The sequence below is a fragment of the Melospiza georgiana genome, chromosome 31 (genome assembly GCF_028018845.1).
Source record: "Melospiza georgiana isolate bMelGeo1 chromosome 31, bMelGeo1.pri, whole genome shotgun sequence".
NCBI classification, from domain to species: domain Eukaryota; kingdom Metazoa; phylum Chordata; class Aves; order Passeriformes; family Passerellidae; genus Melospiza; species Melospiza georgiana.
Genome location: NC_080460.1, coordinates 581977 through 601601, shown reverse-complemented (window position 1 = coordinate 601601; position 19625 = coordinate 581977). Strand labels below are relative to the sequence as shown.

The window sequence follows — 19625 nt, the reverse complement described above, 5'->3', positions numbered from 1 at the left end:
TGATTGGCTCATGCTTCTTGTTTATAATTAAGGGCCAATCACAAAGTGTAAGCCAGGGACTCAGTCCTTGGACACAACTTTGTTATAGATTTTTTTCTATCTATTCTTAGCCTAGCCTAGCAGCTCTGCAAACCTCTCTCTATATTCTATTAGTATAGTAATAATGTATTATATATAATATCTTAATAAATCAGCCTTCTGATCACGAAACAACATTCACCATCTTTCTCTCACCACCAGCGACCCACACAGGCGCGGTAACACAGGGGTTTCCTGCTCTAATTGGAAACTGGATGGGATATTGGGAAGAAATTCCTCCCTGTGAGGGTGGTGAGGGCCTGGATGGAATTCCCAGAGCAGCCCCTGGATCCCTGGCAGTGCCCAAGGCCAGGCTGGACAGGGCTTGGAGCCACCCGGGACAGTGGAGGTGTCCCTGCCCATGGCAGGGGTGGAATGGGATGGACTTTGAGGTCCCTTCCAACCCAAAAACCATCCCATAATTCTGTTTTCACATCTCTCAGCAGATGCTGCAGGAACAGCCCTGAACTCTGGGAATCTGCTGGGCAGGAAGGCCTGGAGGGACAGGACACAGACATGTTTTATGAAAAATCCTTTCCTTAGGATTTTTCCTCCTGAGAAGCTGAGAAGCCTCAGGAACAAAATGTAAACAAAGGTTATCTGCTGCTGTGGAATGCAACAGGTGCATCTGTGATTGGTCTCATGGGGTTGTTTGTAATTAATGCCAATCACAGTCAGCTGGCTCAGACTCAAGCCTTTGTTATCATTCTTTCTTTCTCTATTCTTAGCCAGACTTCTGATGAAATCCTTTCTTCTATTCTTTTAGCATAGTTTTAATATAATATATATAATAAAATAATAAATCAAGCCTTCTGAAACATAGAGACAGATATCCTTGTCTCTTCCCTCATCCTCGGACACCTGTGAACACCGTCACGGGACAGGACACAGGGAATGGCTTCCCACTGCCAGAGGGAAGGGATAGATCAGATTTTGGGAAGGAATTCTTCCCTGGAACAGCAGTGAGGTCCTGGGATGGAATTCCCAGGGAAGCTGTGGCTGCCTCATCCCTGGAATGAGGGATGGGATAGATATTGGGAAGGAATTCTTCCCTGGAACAGCAGTGAGGTTTTGGGATGGAATTCCCAGGGAAGCTGTGGCTGCCTCATCCCTGGAGGCGCCCAAGGCCAGGTTGGAACAAACCCAGCAGAAAGCGTCCTGCCCACAGCTGGGGGTGGGATCAGACAGTTTTAAGGTTTTTCCAGCCCATTTTGGGGCTGCTCCCTGCTCACCTCCTGCCTGAAGGCCTTTCGGAAGCCGCTGTGGCTGCTGGGCGCGAAGGCGCGGCCGGGCACGCAGCTGACCACCGCGGGCATCCCGTTGTCACAGCTGCTGTTCTTCCCCGGGCCCGTCAGGTGGTTCCCCAGCTTGCAGCTGGAAATGTGGGCCTCGTTCCCGCTGCACTCCATGGAGTAAGCCCAGTAGTGCTGCTTCCTTCTGCTGGCAAACATCCTGAAAGGAGTCAAGGGGAAGGGGAGAAGTTAGGGATCTGCAAACAAATGGATTTTGCTAAATTGTTGAAGATTGCAATGCAAGATGTCTTCAATTACCATCTGTATGGCAGATTGCCTTTGTCAAGTGGGCAGTTTGCCTAATCTCTCTCTTTGAGTGACCACAATCACACCTCCCTGGGAGGGGACATCTGCTGATAAGAGGCCATTGAATGTCACTGCATGGCTGGTAAGAACCACAGCATCCCATTGGGAGATGTGAGCCCAGAGGGAGGAGCCAAGCATTCCTGCCTGGATATAATCTGGGGATTCTGGAACACCAGCCAAACATTCCTGCCTGGATATAATCTGGGGATTCTGGAACACCAGCCAAGCATTCCTACCTGGATATAATCTGGAGATTCTGGAACACCAGCCAAGCATTCCTGCCTGGATATAATCTGGAGATTCTGGAACAGCAGCCAAACATTCCTGCCTGGATATAATCTGGAGATTCTGGAACACCAGCCAAGCATTCCTGCCTGGATATAATCTGGGGATTCTGGAACACCAGCACGGCTTCTCCACTGGATTTCCCAGAGGAACAGCAGCTGCCTCTGCCCCTGGATCTCCAGAGGAAGACTCCACCCTTGTCCAGGATCCCTGCTCCAGCAGAACCAGCCCTGACATTGCAGGAGGGCTGAGCCACAATTCCAATGGGACTGCTGCCAACATCCTGACCCACAGAGTGTCAGCTTGGTTTCTGAATCTGGCAGTGTTGTTTTAGTTCACTGCATTGATTATTTTATCCTTTATCTTTTTTTTTTTCTTTTCCCTGTTAAAGAACTCTGATTTCCTGCTCCCATATTTTTGCCTGAGAGCCCCTTAATTTAAAATTTATAGCAATTTGGAGGGGTGGGGAGGGTTTACATTCTCCATTTCAGGGGAGGCTTCTGCCTTCCTTAGCAGACTCCTGTCTTTCCAAACCAAGACATTTTGGGAGGAAAAATGCCCTAGGATGAAGTGAGGATTGGACAGGATTATTTGGAGGCTGATCTGTGTCCCCTGTACAGGCTACAAGGAACAGGGAACAGGAAGCTTTGGTTCCACAGGTAAACCAGAAGTATACTGGGCCATGGGCATCACAAGAGGTAAACCAGACAAACAGGTAACCCTCACACATCCTAATGGTGATTCTATTCCTAAGAACTAAAACTCACAGTTGACACTGGAGCAGATGTAACCATCATTTCAAACACAATATGGCCAAAACATCGGCTGAATATGGCCATTGTCTAACAAAAACTCCTCAATCTGCAAAAAACTCTCAACAGATCTGTTCAGCCACACCATGACTCTGTAGAGGTGTCACTTAAGCTTGGGAAAGACCTCCAAGATCATCAAGTCCGACCACTTTAAAGGAAATAAATCCCTGCAAGAGCTAAAAAGTCTGAGCAGGAATCAAAGCTGCAGCTCTAGCAAATGACACATTCCCAGCAGCGCAGATCCCATCCAAGGCAGGGACAGGGATCAGCTAATTCCAAATGGACCAAGAGGATTTGTGCAGATAACTGGGTGTGGGATCTCAGCACCTCAGGACTGATGTGCAGAGACACCGAGACCACCCTTGGGGGGCTCGGGGGTCCTGGGATGTTGCCAGAAGTGTCTGGTGCCTGGACTTTGATCCTGCACGGGAGACGACACCTGTATGAGGATGGGAGGATCTCACTGGGTGAATGGTGAAGGGATGGGTTAATTAGAGTGTGAAACACAGGGTTTAGGATTTCTGTACAGGGGGGTCTAAAGAAGTAAGATGGAGGAATTGGGGCGTGTCCTGTCCTTCTTCTTCTTCTTCTTGGCCTCCATCTTCTGTGGTGATGGTGGCACTTTGGGATTGGTTATTACTAGAAGTGCACCGGTTAATAAGGGTAGAAGGTATTGGGGAAAAATTATAAATATTGTATACGTAACTTTGGGTATAAAGATAAGTGACCGCCCCGGGGGCTCTCAGTGTGCTCATGGCTGGCTGCTGTGCAGACCTCTGTTGGGCTGAAAGAAAATCTTTTAGATAAACAATTAATAAACACCGAGACCGAGACAAGATCAGAAGTCTCTTCTCGTCCTTTGAAGCGCCGGGCTGTCCAAGGCCACCCTGAGCCTTTCCAGGCCACCTAAACAGCCGAGAAACTGACAACTGGGCTGGAGAGCCCCCAGAAAAACCTTCTCCTTTTGCTGCCCAGCAGCTATCAGCTGGGATTGGGAAAAATCCAAAGCCTCTCCGAGTCTGTGTTAACAACCTGAGAGCAATTTCCGAGAGCACGAGCAATTCCCCTGCTGGCTTGTTCACAGCAGAGCAGCTTGGCAGCAGCTCCTGCTTCTCACTCCCAAACTTCCTGGAGCTGCTCCAGGCACTCCTGAGGAGGCAGGGGCACGTGTGTGATCAACTGGGAAGGGAAGGGATCCAGCTCCATCCTGACTGGGAGGCTGCTGGGGTGGAGAGGAATGGAAATGTGGGTCAGGTCGGGCTCAAAAAGGAATTAAAACCAGGGAAGGCTCAGGGGAGCCCACGCCCTGCTGGGATCTCCACGTGGCTCTGTGTGATCCCAGTGCTGCTCCTCATTCCAGGAGTCTCTGCCACGCAGAGCTGGGATGCAGGGATGAGCTGTGATAAATGGCACAGCAAGGTGGGTGGAATTTGGGGATGAAAGCAGCAGTTGTGCTTTGCTGCAGCAGAGAGAGCCTGGGGAGTGGCTGGAGAGGGGCAAAGAGCTTTTCTGAGGGGGCTTTTGGGACCCCACTGAGCAGGTCCAGCCTTTCCCAGGTTTTCCATTTAGGTTTTAGATTTTGCAGGGTCACGGATGTTTGAGGGGACACTTTTCTCCCCTGTGCTCTCTGAGCTCTGCTGCCCAGCTCAGCATTTCTCCAGGCTCTCCTGGCTCCCAGCCTCTCACTAATCCTTCCTGGAACCCGATCTGCCTGGGGATGGATCCAGGCTGGAGAGGGAGCTGCAGCTGCATCCCATGATGCTGGAAAAGGATGAAGCAGGGCTGAGATCCATCCCAGGGAGCAGCAGCGGGACCCTGCCTGACCTGTGGGGAGCAGTGGCTGTCAGAACCCACCTCTGGCACAGCAGAGCTGTCAGGGACTCCCTGAACCGAGAAAAAAAATGATGGGAAAGTAGGAATAGAGTTAAAATTTAAAAAATAAACCCAAGGAGGATGCAATAAAAGCAGCCACTTCCCTGCCATGCTCAGGACAGAAGGGAGGACCTGGAGGAGCATTTTCATCCTTCACAGACAGGTCCAGAGAGCTCCATGAACTCCAGAGCAGACAAGAACCAGCCTGACTTAGGGAAGCAGGGCTGGGGATGCCTTAGAATAGCAAACAATGACCTCATCCTGGAAATTTCATGAGGCAGCAACATCTGGATGGTATTAACAGCCCTCGGGAGGCTGGGGAGAAATAAAACCCCACCTCGTGTCCCCAGACTGAATCTATGTTAAAAAAGCAGAATTCAGCTGATCTTTACAGCCAGAATCTCAGGGCTTTGCTGATGTTTTGTTTTTAACACAAAAGGGTCCAGCTGGGAGCAGTGGGAGCCCAGGGTGATGCTGCTCAGGTCAGAGGTGGGAATGAACATTCCTGCTGGGAGAGTTTGGCCAGTTCCAGGTCAAGCTGGAACTCAAACCATTTCTACTGGTGAGGAGAGAGGGATTTTCGTCCCAGAAAAGCTCTGAGCAAAGCTCAGGTGGAGCTCTGTGGGAAGGGTTGGTTAAGGAGCACTCAGGGTACCCCACGATTCCATGACTTGGGGAGCAGGGAACAAATCATTGCACACAAACTGCAGGAGAATTCACCCAAATCCCGCTGAGCAGAGACTGGGGAGCTCCTCCTCAGGGCTGTGAGCAGAGGTTTCAGCCCTTGGGAAACTCCTGAAATTATCAAGGTGCTGCCTTCAGCCTCAGGGAGGAGAGAGGGAAGCCAGGCCCACCAAAACTCTTCAGACCCTGGATTTCCCAGGGGAAAAAACCCAGGAGGGTTCCTACTGCAAATACTGAAGTGAGGAGCTGCCCAGCACCTCTGACTGGGTTTGTATCAGGGTGAGCACACTGGTTGAACTGGGAGTAGCTGTTTGATCCTGGCGCCATTTCTTTGTCAAGTCACAAAGATCTCAAAAAGGCACCAGGTCTGTCTCACTGATCCCAAATTTCTCCTCTCTCCATCAGCAAAATGCATTAAATCCTGCTTTCCCAGCCAGAGCAGGAACTGGGAGGAGGAGTTACAGCAGCTCCTATATAAAAGCCACTGTGAGGAATGAACAAGAGCAGGGACTCAACTTTAGATTTGTTTCATTTCCGAACATAAATTGTGCTGTCAGCTCCAGAGGCCGAGTTACAGTCAGGAATAAACCCCTGGCAGCGGGACAACGATGAACTCACTTGTTTTCTTTTGAGCAAGATCCATCTGCAAATCATTTCATCTCCCAGCATTGTGCAGGAGCAGAGCTGGGCAGTGGGATGGGGGGGATGTGGGAAGGGGCAGCCTTGGCCAGCAGAAACCTGATCCCCGCTTTTCTCCTGGCTGTGGAGGAGGAGTGGGGAAAGATCTGCTCCAGGGAGAAGGGGATTCTCAAATTAAAGGGAGGAATGGGGAGAAAGGACTTTTCTGCAGCTTCACATTCACAGGGAGAGGGGACTTAGCTCCAGGATGAGCTTCTCCCTCTCCAAAACAAACCATCCCCTGGCCCAGGTGAGAAGGTGCCACTGGTCATCATCCCAGTGCCTTGACCACAAACCCAAGGTCATTCCCAGCCCAGAACTGGGAGCTTTCCCAGTAACACCAGCTGAACACGATGCACCCGCCCAGAACACAGAGGGAACCGGCCCAAGGAAGAATTCAGCTTTTAAACTCTGCTGACAAACAAAACTGTGCAGCTGCCAAAGCTTTCCAAGCCTCTCCCACCCAATAAAACGCCATCCCCGTTTTTTTTCCCAACCTGGGATAATGTTCTGCGTGTTTTCCAAAATATTTGTGGGTGCTGGAGCCCAGCAAGGCTGAAAACAAGGAAAGGGAGGGAGCTCTTGGGGCACTGAGGCTCTTCAGCAGCAGAGATCTCCTGGGCTGGGATTTGGGAGCACTTCATGTTCCTAATTCCAGCTCAGTTCAGTGGGATTTTCAGCAGTGCTGAGCTGCTGCTGAACAACCTTCTGTCAGTCTTTCCATTTCCATGTGTCCCAGAGACAGGACAGCTCCTGAGCACACTTTTATTCGAGGCAGATGGCTCCAGATGCTGCAGTTAATGCTTTTCTTGGAAAGGCCACAACTGGAAGCAGGAAAAATCTACTTTGTCTGTCTGGAGGTGATTTATTCCCTGCTCCTGCAGGGGATGGGAATCTCAGGGATGGGTTTGAGGGAAATGTGCTGCACTGGTGGAAGCAAAACCTGAAACTGCTGTCCAGGGCAACAAACTCCCTGCTTGTCTCCCTGAATTCTAGTGGGTTCTTTATTCCTGATTTTCCCTGTGTGGCTTTGGGTTATTCCAAGGCAAGGACCTCTCCAGCAGATTGGGATCTTGCTAATGAAAGAAACGAAACATGGCCAGGCTGATCCAGGGGGAATGTTCAGAAATAGCAATTCCACAGGCCTGAAGGAGCAGGAAAACCACAGCCCCTGCCTGGGGCCTTCAGCCCTCCCCTGGAGCTGCTTCCCCACTCCCCAGGTCACAGAGCAGCAAAGAAACCAGACAGAATTTCATTTAAACTCTTTTACATCTGCTGCAGGGTGTTTTTCCTAGGCAACAGTGTGGGAAGAGCCCAGTCTGGGATGAGGCTTGGTGACAAAAAGCAAACAGAAGCAATGACAACAAAAAAGCTCCTGGCTCCCAAAGAACAGGAAACACAGCCTAAACCTTTCCGCCTGCAGCTCAGAAAACACAATGTTCTCCCTGTAAATCACTGCTTTCTTCCTTCATTCTAAAGGAATCTGCAAATCCAGGCAGGAAAAGCAGCAGCGAGATCACAGAGAACCCTTTTCCCAGCACCTTCTGGGATGCACAGACAGGAATTGCACTCGGGGTGGGAAGGAGGAAGCTGGGTACAAGGAAGCACAAAAAGGCTCATTTCATTCCAAGGTGACTTTCTGGGAGCTCCCAGCACATCCAGAACTGGTCCCACCTCTGGATTTCTGCACAGGGATGGGGTGAGCAGTTGGAGACTTTACATTATGGAATGCCAGGACCCAGGGAATGGCTTCAAACTGACAGAGGGCAGGGTGAGCTGGGAGATGGAGGAGGAATTCCTGCCTGGGAGGGTGGGGAGGGGCTGGGATGGAATTCCCAGGGAAGCTGTGGCTGCCCTTGGATCCCTGGAAGTGTCCAAGGCCAGGCTGGACAGTGGGAGCTGTCCCTGCCATGGCAGGGGTGGCACAGGGTGACTTTTAAGGTCCCTTCCAACACAAATCATTCCAGAATTCCCTGGAGAGGGACTGGGGACAAAAGATGGAGGGACAGGACACAGGGAATGGCTCCCACTGCCAGAGGGCAGGGATGGATGGGATATTGGGCAGGAATTGTTCCCTGGCAGGGAATTCCCAGAGCAGCTGGGGCTGCCCCTGGATCCCTGGAAGTGTCCAAGGACAGCTTGGAGCAAACTGGTCTTGTGGCAAGTGTCCCTGCCATGGCAGGGGTGGCACTGGATGGGCTGTAAATCCCCTCCAACCCAAACTATTCCATGATTTTCTCACAGCTGATGGATTTACTGGCACAGTGGGAGAAGTTTGGTTCCATCCCTGCCCTGCCCACCACACAGAGCTCATCCCTGCTGGAGGAAATGTTCATCCTCAAGCTGGTATTACAAAATACAAATATTTTTTGGGCCAAGTGTCCCATCTCCAATCCCAGGCCCTGTCAAACACTGATACTCATCAAGGCCTGCATCCCATGGATGAGGATCAAAGGCCTCCCCTGCCTGCACCAGGAAACGCTGGACATTCCAAACATTCACACAAACGAAAAATCCCATCTGGAGGAACCAAGTAGTCGGAGCTGTTCCTCCCCCAGGGTCCCCCACCTGCCAGTCTGCCTTGGGAACAAGGCCCTGAGTGTTCCAGGGAATGGCTGTGGCTCCACCCAGCCCTGCCCTTACTTGTAGACGTTGGTGTTGTATTTCCTCTCGCTGGGGAAGCCGAACATCCCGCAGACCACCCGGGAATTCTTCATGGTCCAGTGCCTGTCACAGATCTGCTTCCAGGTGCCCTCGTCCTTCACCTCCACGTAGCCCTCGGTGACAGGGACCCGCTTGCGGTAGGTGGCCAGGATGGCGCGGATCCGGATGTCCTCCACCTGGATGTTCATGTTCTGTGGGTGGGAAATCAACAGGAATGACACTGGATTGGAGGGAAATGGGCTGGAGGGAAATGAGTTTCCAGGTGGGATCACAGCCCAATCATGGTCAAGTTCTGCGGGTGGAAAATAAATGGGAATGACGCTGGATTGGTGTGGTGGTGTCTGAGGGTCCCCAGGATGAGGGAAGAGATGAGAATCTTGACTCCATGTTTTGTTGCGTTGTGATTGCAGGATTTACCCCAGAACTTTGGATCCCTCCCTGATCATTCCCTGCCAGGTGTGTCAGTCACCTCTCCTTCCCCCTCCCAGCACTGTCTGTCAGTCCTGGCATTCCAGAATTGGCAGATCCAAAGGATGCCCTCTACCCCTGGGGGCATTGGGCCATCCAGGTGTCCTTTGTCCCTTTGTCCCTCCCGTCCTGTCCCTGCCTGGTGGCTCCCTGCCCCTTCCCTGCCCCTCTCCCCGGGGTTCAAAGGAGCAGCAACCACGGGCTCAGGGAGTTCTGTTGGAGCTGGTGCTGCATTCAGAGGCCTGTGGGCCAGAATAAAGCTCTGCATCCAAACCCTCCATCAGAATCGACTCCTTTCCTTCACCATCGCCTCAAAGCTTCTCCACAGAGGGAAACCTGAGGAGCAGCCCCTGTTATGGGGGGCAGCTCCATCCCAGCACCACCAGAGCTCCTGCAGGCCTGCACTTGTCCCCAGTGCCCAGTGCAGCACCCAGCCAGCCCAAAGTGTCTGTGGGGTGAAACACCACACACCCAGCCGGCCCAAAGTGTCTGTGGGGTGAAACACCACACACCCACAGCCAAAAGTGTCTGTGGGGTGAAACACCACACACCCAGCCAGCCCAAAGTGTCTGTGGGTGAAACACCACACACCCAGCCAGCCCAAAGTGTCTGTAGGGTGAAACACCACACACCCAGCCGGCCAAAAGTGTCTGTGGGGTGAAACATCACAGTGCTGCTATTTGGTTCAGCAGCAAGGCTCAAACAAGCCAAGGCACGTCCTGTCCACAATGTTGGTAAATATTCCAACAACTCTTAGAAGGCTGATTTATTATTTTATGATATATATTATATTAAAAGAAAATTATGTACTAAAACTATACTAAAAAAAGAGCAAGGAGACATCAGAAGGCTAGAAAGGAATGAATAATAAAATCTTGTGACTGACTACAAAGTCTGACACAGCTGGCTGTCATTGGCCAATTATTAAAAACAATTCACATGCAACCAATCAAAGATGCACCTGTTGGTAAGCAACCTTCAGACCACATTCCACAGCAATCAGAAAATTATTGTTTACATTCCATTTCTGAGGTCTCTCAGCTTCTCAGGAGAAAAATCCTAGCGAAAGGATTTTCATAAAATATGTCAGTGACAGATTGGAGGGAAATGGGCTGTGAGCTTCCAGGTGAGATCACAGCCCAATTGTGGTCAAGTTCTGTGGGTGGAAATAAACAGGAATGATGCTGGATTGTAGGGAAATGGGTTTTGGAAATTCCAGGTGGGGTCCCAGAACTGCTGTGGTCAAGTAGGGCAGACAGGATGAGGTGTTGAGGAAGGGACGGGGCAGGGAGGCAGAGAAGTGACAGGAAAACAGAGATTCAGACTTCAAGAGGGCAGGGTTAGATGGATATTTGGAATACATTCTTCCCTGAAAGGGGCTGGGATGGAATTCCCAGAGAAGCTGTGGCTGTCCCTGGATCCCTGGAAGTGTCCAAGGCAAGGTTGGAGCAACCTGGGATAGTGGAAGGTGTCCCTGCCATGGCAGGGATGGAATGATTTTTAAGCTCCCTTCCAACCAAAACCTTTCTGGGGTTTTATGAAACAAACCTTTCCACCTTGTGTAAATCCATCCTCTGGAAGAAGATTCTTTTTCTCATTAAAAAAAAAGCTCTAATTTATTTTGTAAGTAGCCCTATAACAAATCTGCTTTGTCACTTCAATTCCAAGCGCTGTTTTCACCTTAGTTTAGCTCCTGCTCCTGTGTAAATTAACCAAGCTCAGCTTTGTTAGGGCCAGCCTTGCTCACAGAATCATTCCGGGCGCAGGGAGGTGGGAGCCCGGCAGGGGAAGGACTTTGGGGTTTTCATCCAAAGCCATGATTTCATGTGGAATCTGGGATTCCAATGTGCTGACAGCAGCATTTGTCTGGCTCCTCCTCCATGGCCTGGGACAGCGAGTGAGTCATGGAAGGTGAATGGATTTCACATATGGCACCTACGTGAGGACACAGAGCAGCCCTGCAAGACTCCGGGGGCAAATCCTGGCTGGAGGGGGCAAATTTCCCTGGAAAATATCCCTGAGTGTAAGACCTGAGGGCACAAAGCAGCCCTGCAGGGCCTCAGGGGCAAATCCTGGCTGAAGGGGGCAAATCCAGGCTGGAAAAGTTCCTTGAGGGCACAAACCAGACCTGGAGAGCTCCAGGGGCAAATCCTGCCTGGAAAAGATCCCTGAGGGCAAAAATCAGACCTGCAGGGCCACCGGGCAAATCCTCGCTGGAGGGGGCAAATCCTGCCTGGAAAAGATCCCTGAGGGCAAAAAACCCAGATCTTCAGAAACACAGAGGCAGATCCTGGCTGGAAAATACCTGTGAGGGCAAAAATCAGACCTGAAGAGCCACAGAGGCAAATCCTTGCTGGAGGGGGCAAATCTTGGCTGGGAAATATCCCCGAGGGCACAAACCAGCCTTGCAGGGCCCCAGGAGAAAATCCAGGCTGGGAAAGTTCCCTGAGGGCAAAAATCATCCCTGCAGAGCCACAGAAGGAAATGCTGGCAGGAAAATATCCCTGAGGGCAAAAATCAGACCTGAAGAGCCACAGAGGCAAATCCTGGCTGGAAAATACCCCTGAGGACACCAACCAACCCTGCAGGGCCCTAGGGGCAAATCCTGAATGGAAAAGGTCCCTGAGGGCAAAAATCAGACCTGCAGGGCCCCAGGGGCAAATCCTCACTGAAGGGGGCAAGTGCTGGATGGAAAATACCCCTGAGGGCACAAACCAACCCTGCAGGGCCCCAGGGGAAAATCCTGACTGGAAAAGATTCCTGAGGGCAAAAACCAACCCTGAAGAGCCGCAGAAGGAAATGCTGGCTGAAAAATACTTGTGAGGCCACAAACCAGTCCTGCAGGACTTCAGGGGCAAATCCTGTCTGGAGGGGACAAATTCAGGCTGGACCAGATCCCTAAGGGCACAAACCAGACCTGCAGAACCTCAGGGGCAAATCCTGTCTGGGAAATATCCATGAGGGCAAAAACCAGACCTGCAGGGCCTCAGGAGCAACTCCAGGCTGGAAAATATCCCTGAAGGCAAAATCAGCCCTACAGGGCCCCAGGGGCAAATCCTGGCAGGAAAAGATCCCTGAGGGCACAAAGCAGACCTGCAGGACTTCAGGGGCAAATCCAGGGCACATCCAGGGAAAGATCCCTGAGGGAAAACCAGACCTGAAGAGCCGCAGAAGCAAATCCAGGCTGGAAAAGTTCCCTAAGGGCAAAAGACAGCCCTGCGGAGCCTCAGAGGCAAATCCTGGCTGAAGGGGGCAAATCTTAGCTGGGAAATATCCCTGAGGGCACAAAGCAGCCCTGCAGGACTTCAGGGGCAAATCCTCACTGGAGGGGGAAAATCCATGCTGGAACAGATCCCTGAGGGCACAAACCAGACCTGAAGAATCACAGAGGCAACTCCTGGCTGTAAAAGATCCCTGAGGGCACAAACCAGACCTGTAGAGCCCCAGGGGCAAATCCTGGATGGAAAATATCCCTGAGGGTACAAACTAGCCCTGCAGGGGCAAATCCTGGCTCAAGGGGGCAAATCCTGGCTAGAAAAGATCCCTGAGGGTACAAAGCAGGGCCTCAGGAGAAACTCCTGGCTGGAAAATATCCCTGAAAGCAAAAAGCAGCCCTGCAGGTCTTCAGAGGCAAATCCTGGCAGGAAAAGATCCCTGAGGGCAAAAATCAGAACTGAAGGGCCTCAGGGGCAAATCTTGGCTGGAAAGACTTGTGCACAAAGCAGCCTTACAGGACTTCAGGGGCAAATCCTGGCTGGAGGGGGCACATCCAGGCTGGAAAAGATCCCTGAGGGCAAATCCTGGCTGAAAAATACCCACGAGGGCACAAAGCAGCCCTGCAGAGCCACAGAGGCGAATTCTGGCTGGAAAAGTTCCTCTGTGGCGAGTGGTTACAAAAGAGCTTCTGAAAAATGGATAAATTCCCTTCCAGGAGCCCTTTCCTTGTCAAATATGTGCAAACCCACGTGGTGCCGCTCGGGGTTACATCAGAACTGAGGAATCCTCGGATTCAGCCACTCGGAAAAGGAAAATTGCCCGGAGCTTTAAAGGGCCACGGGCCTCTGGTCAGGGCTCACAGGGAGATTGGAGCAGAACCTGCTGGCTCCTGCAGATTCCGTGGCTCAGCCATTCTCCAGATGCTTCCACCGGTGCTGATACAACAAACAGAGCCCAGGGAAGGGCAAAGAAAGAGGAAATGGGTCAGGGAGTGGGGCAAGGGGCAAAGAATGGGGTTGGCATCTCCTCCTCATCCTCAGCTCTGCCCACACCACCTTAGACAACTCACTTAAGGCTTCCCCCTTCCTTTTCCTTATTTCTCCTCCACCTTTCTGTCTTTTATTTTTCTACATTTACCACCCAGTTTTGCAAATCACTGATTCCCCCTCTCCCCCTCAGCTGCAGGAATTCAGTTCCCCAAAATCTGTGCTGGAACATCCCTCAACTCCTGGAAAACAGGATTTATCCAAAAGTGCTACTCACATAGGGCTCATAGGCCGGGCTCCAGTTTTGAAAGCTCTTGTAGCCCTCAAGAATTAAAAATAACCCCTGTGATACCTAAATTTGTTACATCTGAGGCAATTTCAGGTGTTCCAAGGGTCTGATGTAAGAGGGGATTTGAAACCTCTCCAGTGGAGCCCGAGAAATCCATTTGCAGCACGAAGTTTCTCCTGAGCTTGGCAGTTTCTCCCGAGCTTGGCAGCTTCTCCTAAAATCTTGCAGAGTTTTTGACTACGTGCTGTCAGGAAGGTATCGGAGCCTCAGGGCATTCCAGGCCTCCCCAGGCTGCTTTCCAAACCCTGCAACCCGCTTCTCCCTGGTGCAATTTAGGAAATGTTTCCAGCTTTTGCCTTGATGGAGAAATTGTGTTTACCCAGGGCTGTCAGAGGGAACTTTGTTCCCCTGTTTCTCCTACCCTGCCTCATTTTCTTCACCAGGAAAAAAAGTAATCGAAGCCTTAAATCTGCTTGGAAGCAGTTCTGGGTGCTGAAGATCTCCAAGTGTTTTTAATAAAAGCTTTTAAAAAGGATTAACCCAAAGGCCAGGGAGCCAACGCTTCAAACTGTGCTGGAAAAGCACCTGGGAAAAGATGAGAAACAGGAGGAAATTTGCACTGGCAGCTGGGGAAGTGGGAGAGGGAGTTTTCCATCTGTGATTGTGGGATTTTTCCATGCTGTAGGAAGCCCTGGGTAGGTGTGAGAGCCACAGTTAGGTGAGGATCAGCTCTGCTGCACATTAAAGTGGCAGAAATGGGACATTTTCCTTCTAGAGCTGGCATCAGCAATGTGCTAAAGGCCACACATGGTTTTCAAAAGGGACAGCCCTGTCCCTTTTCCTTGGATTTAGACCAGCTGGAGGCCACAGCCAGTTCACACCCAGGGGTGCTGCTCCAGGTGCTGACTTTTGTGGTTTTGTGAGGAAGCTGCTCCACAGCTCAGCCCTCTTGAGTCCTGGGTCATTCCAGATGTTGAACATCTGCCTGGTGCTTCCCAGGATCAGCGTTCCCATGTTCCACCTCTTCCTCATCATTGAACATCCCTGTTCTGGCTGCTGGGCCATCCCAGGGAATGTCATCCAGGTGGGAAACCTGGAAAACCCCCAAGGCCAACACAGGAGTCGAAGGACTTGATCTTGGAGGCCTTTCCAAGCCTTAAGGATTCCTGGGAGGGAGCAGCAATTCCCAAACTCCTTCTGTGCAGGAATCAGGTTCAGAGAGAGCAAAGTGCTTCTTCAAAGGCCAAAAAAACCAGGGAATCCTATCCAGGATCCTGAGGATTCAGCTCCAACCTCCTCCTTCCGTGCAGGAATCAGGTTCAGAGAGAGCAAAGTGCTTCTTCAAAAGCCAAAAAACCAGGGAATCCTATCCAGGATCCTGAGGATTCAGCTCCAACCTCCTCCTGTGCAGGAATCAGGTTCAGAGAGAGCAAAGTGCTTCTTCAAAGGCCAAAAAAACCAGGGAATCCTATCCAGGATCCTGAGGATTCAGCTCCAACATCCTCCTGAGGCTTCCCCTGCAGCAGGGAACAACAGAACCCCTAAAGCAGCCACGTTCTCATTGAGAATATTTGGGTTTTCCTCTCCTGATCCAACAGATTTGGGATTTCCTTTTCCTTCCCACTCCTCCAGCCGGGCTGGAGCTCTGTTCCCAAATCCCAACACACCCAGCCTGTCCCTGGATGCCAGAGGCTGAGGGGAGAGCACTGAGCAGGGTGACAAGGAACAATCCCTCCCTGCTGCATTCCTGCACCTTCCAGGCGCCTCCACCTCATGGATTCTCCAAGCCAGAGGGTGGATTTTAATATTCCAAAACCCTGGATGGATCTGGGAAGGCCTTGCTGGGATTTATGGTGTCAGAGCATCAGGCAGAGAATGAAAAGAGCCCAGTGAGGCTGAGAAGGAGAAAAGTCACAGTGATGCAAAAAACCCCAATAGCTTTTAAAAATGGGAAGCTTGGGAATGCTGGCAGTTACTTTGGGATTTGCCTGTTATTTTTGCGATTATTTCTGCAGCTTAACAAATCCAAAGAAGTTGTTCCAGCTGTTTCCAGAAAGAGCTCTGAGCACAGCAGGAGTAGGCTATCCATGACTCCAGGACTCAAGATCTCTGTATTACCCATTCCAGGACTCAAGATCCCTGTATTATTCATTCCAGGACTCAAAATCCCTGTATTATTCATTCCAGGACTCAAAATCCCTGTATTTCCCATTCCAGGACTCAAGATCCCTGTATTTCCCACTCAAGCACTTGAGTATTCCCCATTCCAGCACTCAAAATCCCTGTATTTCCCATTCCAGAATTTAAAATTCCTGTATTTCCCACTCCCTCTCAATATCCCTGTATTTCCTACTCAAGCACTTGAGTATTCCCCATTCCAACACTCAAAATCCCTGTATTTCCCATTCCAGGACTCAAGATCCCTGTATTTCCCACTCAAGCACTTCAGTATTCCCCATTCCAGCACTCAAAATCCCTGTATTTCCCATTCCAGCACTCAAAATCCCCATATTTCCCATTCCAGAATTTAAAATCCCTGTATTTCCCACTCCCTCTCAAGATCCCTGTATTTCTCACTCCAGCACTCAAGATCTCACAATTTCCCCCTCCAGGATTTCAAAGTCCTGGGTTTTCCCCTTCCAGGCTGGGCATTTGGACATTTCTTTCCTCCTGACTGGGCTGGCCCCTTGTTGTTTTTTTTTTTTTTTTTTTTTTTTATAGCAGTGAAAAATAAGGTAGAAATGGAATTTCTTGCTCTTGGATTTGGGAAAACACTCCCAGGTCCAATGTGCCACCTCAGGCTCTGGACAAAGCTCTTCCATCTCATCCCTCTCCCTCAGAGATGCTGACTCAGACACGTAAAGAAATCCTGCTCCAACCTGGGATTGTGTTTAGTGCATCCAACCCTTTTGTCATCGTTTCATCTTTTTTTTTTTTTTTTTTTTTTTTCTGGCCTGCGTTTGCCAAGGAGGACAAAAAAAAAAAAAAAAAAAAATGAGCAAAGCAGCAAAAAATGAGGCAACATTTCATTCCTGGAGGGAATTCATCTCCTGATAGCTCCAACAGGCCACAGTGACATTTTTAGGGTCTGTCTGAGAGCAAAACCAACCCCACTCCCGTCCCGTTTTCCCTTTCAGAGCTGGTTTAGAGCAGGGAATTTTGGAATTTTGTATGGGAGCAAAACCAACCAGCCCCTTTTCCCTTCCAGAGCCGGTTTAGAGCTCTGAAGCTTGGGAAATTTTGTCTGGGAGAAAAAACCAACTCCAATCTCTTCCCGTTTTTCTTCCCAGAGCTGGTTTAGAGCAGGGAATTTTGGAATTTTGTATGGGAGCAAAATCAACCCCAGTTCCATCCCCCTTTCCCTTCCAGAGCTGGTTTAGAGCTCTGGAGCTTGGGAAATTTTGTCTGGGAGCAAAACCAACTCCAATCTCTTCGCATTTTTCTTGCCAGAGCTGGTTTAGAGCAGGGAATTTTGGAATTTTGTATGGGAGCAAAATCAACCCCAGTTCCATCCCCTTTTCCCTTCCAGAGCTGGTTTAGAGCTTTGGAGCTTGGGAAATTTTGTCTGGGAGCAAAACCAACTCCAATCTGTTCCCATTTTTCTTCCCAGAGCTGGTTTAGAGCAGGAAATTTTGGAATTTTGTCTGGGAGAAAACCAACCCCAGTCCCATTTCCTTTTCCCTTCCAGGGCTGGTTTAGAGCAGGGAATTTTGGAATTTTGTATGGGAGCAAATCCAACCACCCCTTTTTCCCTTCCAGAGCTGGTTTAGAGCAGGGAATTTTGGAATTTTGTATGGGAGCAAAATCAACCGCAGTCCCATCCCCTTTTCCCTTCCACAGCTGGTTTAGAGCTCTGGAGCTCAGGAAATTTTTTCTGGGAGCAAAACCAACCCCTGTCCCATCCCCTTTTTCTTCCCAGAGCTGGTTTAGAGCAGGGAATTCTGGAATTTTGTCAGGGAGAAAACCAACCCCAGTCCCATTTCCTTTTCCCTTCCAGGGCTGGTTTAGAGCAGGGAATTTTGGAATTTTGTATGGGAGCAAAACCAACCAGCCCCTTTTCCCTTCCAGAGTTGGTTTAGAGCTCTGGAGCTCAGGAAATTTTGTCTTCCCAGAGCTGGTTTAGAGCAGGGAATTCTGGAATTTTGTCAGGGAGAAAACCAACCCCAGTCCCATTTCCTTTTCCCTTCCAGAGCTGGTTTAGAGCTCTGGAGCTCAGGAAATTTTTTCTGGGAGCAAAACCAACCCCAGTCCCATCCCCTTTTCCCTTCCGGAGCTGGTTTAAAGCAGGGAATTCTGGAATTTTTTATGGGAGCAAAACCAACCCCAGTCCCATCCCCTTTTCCCTTCCAGAGCTGATTTAGAGCTCTGGAGCTCAGGAAATTTTGTCTGGGTACAAAACCAACTCCAATCTCTTCCCATTTTTCTTCCCAGAGCTGGTTTAGAGCAGGGAATTTTGGAATTTTGTATGGGAGAAAACCAACCCTAGTCCCATTTCCTTTTCCCTTCCAGGGCTGGTTTAGAGCTCTGGAGCTCAGGAAATTTTGTCTGGGAGAAAAACCAACTCCAATCTCTTCCCATTTTTCTTCCCAGAGCTGGTTTAGAGCAGGGAATTTTGGAATTTTGTATGGGACCAAAACCAACCCCAATCCCATCCCCTTTTCCCTTCCAGAGCTGGTTTAGAGCAGGGAATTTTTGATGGAGCAACTCAAGGGTTTGCTTGGCTCTGAACAAAGAGCAAAACCTCAGAGAGGAATTCAAGCCACTGCAGAGCTCAGCTTTGTATTGGAAAATTCAAGAACAAAGGAACAGAATGAGCACACTGAGGGTTCTCCATGAGACAGGGCTGCCAGGAGCTTTTTCCCAATAATTCTTTGGGGTTGGAATCGTTTCCTTTGGGAGCTTTTTCCCCAATAATTCTTTGGGGTTGGAATGGTTTCCTTTGGGAGCTTTTTTCCCAATGATTCTTTGGGGTTGGAATGATTACCTTTGGGAGCTTTTTTTCCCAATAATTCTTTGGGGTTGGAATGGTTTCCTTTGGGAGCTTTTTTTCCCAATAATTCTTTGGGGTTGGAATGGTTTCCTTTGGGATCTTTTTCCCAATAATTCTTTGGGGTTGGAATGGTTTCCTTTAAGAGCTTTTTCCCAATATTTTTTTGGGGTTGGAATGGTTTCCTTTGGGAGATTTTTTCCCAATAATTCTTTGGGGTTGGAATGGTTTCCTTTGGGAGATTTTCCCCCCAATAATTCCTTGGGGTTGGAATGGTTTCCTTTGGGAGCTTTTTTTCCCAATAATTCTTTGGGGTTGGAATGGTTTCTTTTGGGAACTTTTTCCCAATAATTCTTTGGGGTTGGAATGGTTTCCTTTGGCTGCAGAGGTTTTGTTACAGCAGGGCTGTTCAATAATGCAAATGCAGGCAGAAATGGTTTATCCTCTGGGCTGATGGGGAAAACAGATCCCAGAGAAAAACTGGGAGCAAACAACACCTAATGGATAAAGCAGATTCCTAAAATCCCCTTCTCTGTGCTCCAGGGACACATGGAGAGGTCCCACCACGAGGAAAACTCTGGGATCGAGAGAAAGCTGAACCCTAAACCATGGAGGGAGGCAGAGATGTGATGGAGAGCGATTTGGGAAAGGGGGAGAAGGACAGGGTGGGGGAAATGGTTTGGAATAGGAAGAGGGCAGGCATAGGATGGGAGGAAAGGGCTGGGATGGAATTCCCAGGGCTGGGATGGAATTCCCAAGGCTGGGATGGAATTCCCAGGGCTGGGATGGAATTCCCAAGGCTGGGATGGAATTCCCAGGGCTGGGATGGGATTCCCAGGGCTGGGATGGGATTCCCAAGGCTGGGATGGGATTCCCAAGGCTGGGATGGAATTCCCAATGCTGGGATGGAATTCCCAGGGCTGGGATGGAATTCCCAGGGTTGAGATGGGATTCCCAAGGCTGGGATGGGATTCCCAAGGCTGGGATGGAATTCCCAGGGCTGGGATG

At 50.1% G+C, this 19625-nt stretch overlaps 1 protein-coding gene across 1 annotated transcript in view; it reads right to left on the bottom strand.

Moving 5' to 3' along the window:
• Positions 1-19625, bottom strand: part of LOXL2 (lysyl oxidase like 2) — a 64539-nt gene that overhangs the window by 26988 nt on the left and 17926 nt on the right. The window contains exons 3-4 of the mRNA XM_058042488.1: positions 8651-8862; positions 1311-1530 (exon numbers count right to left, since the gene is read on the bottom strand). Coding sequence (XP_057898471.1) covers positions 1311-1530; positions 8651-8862 — 432 coding nt within the window. The remainder of the gene's footprint in view (positions 1-1310; positions 1531-8650; positions 8863-19625) is intronic.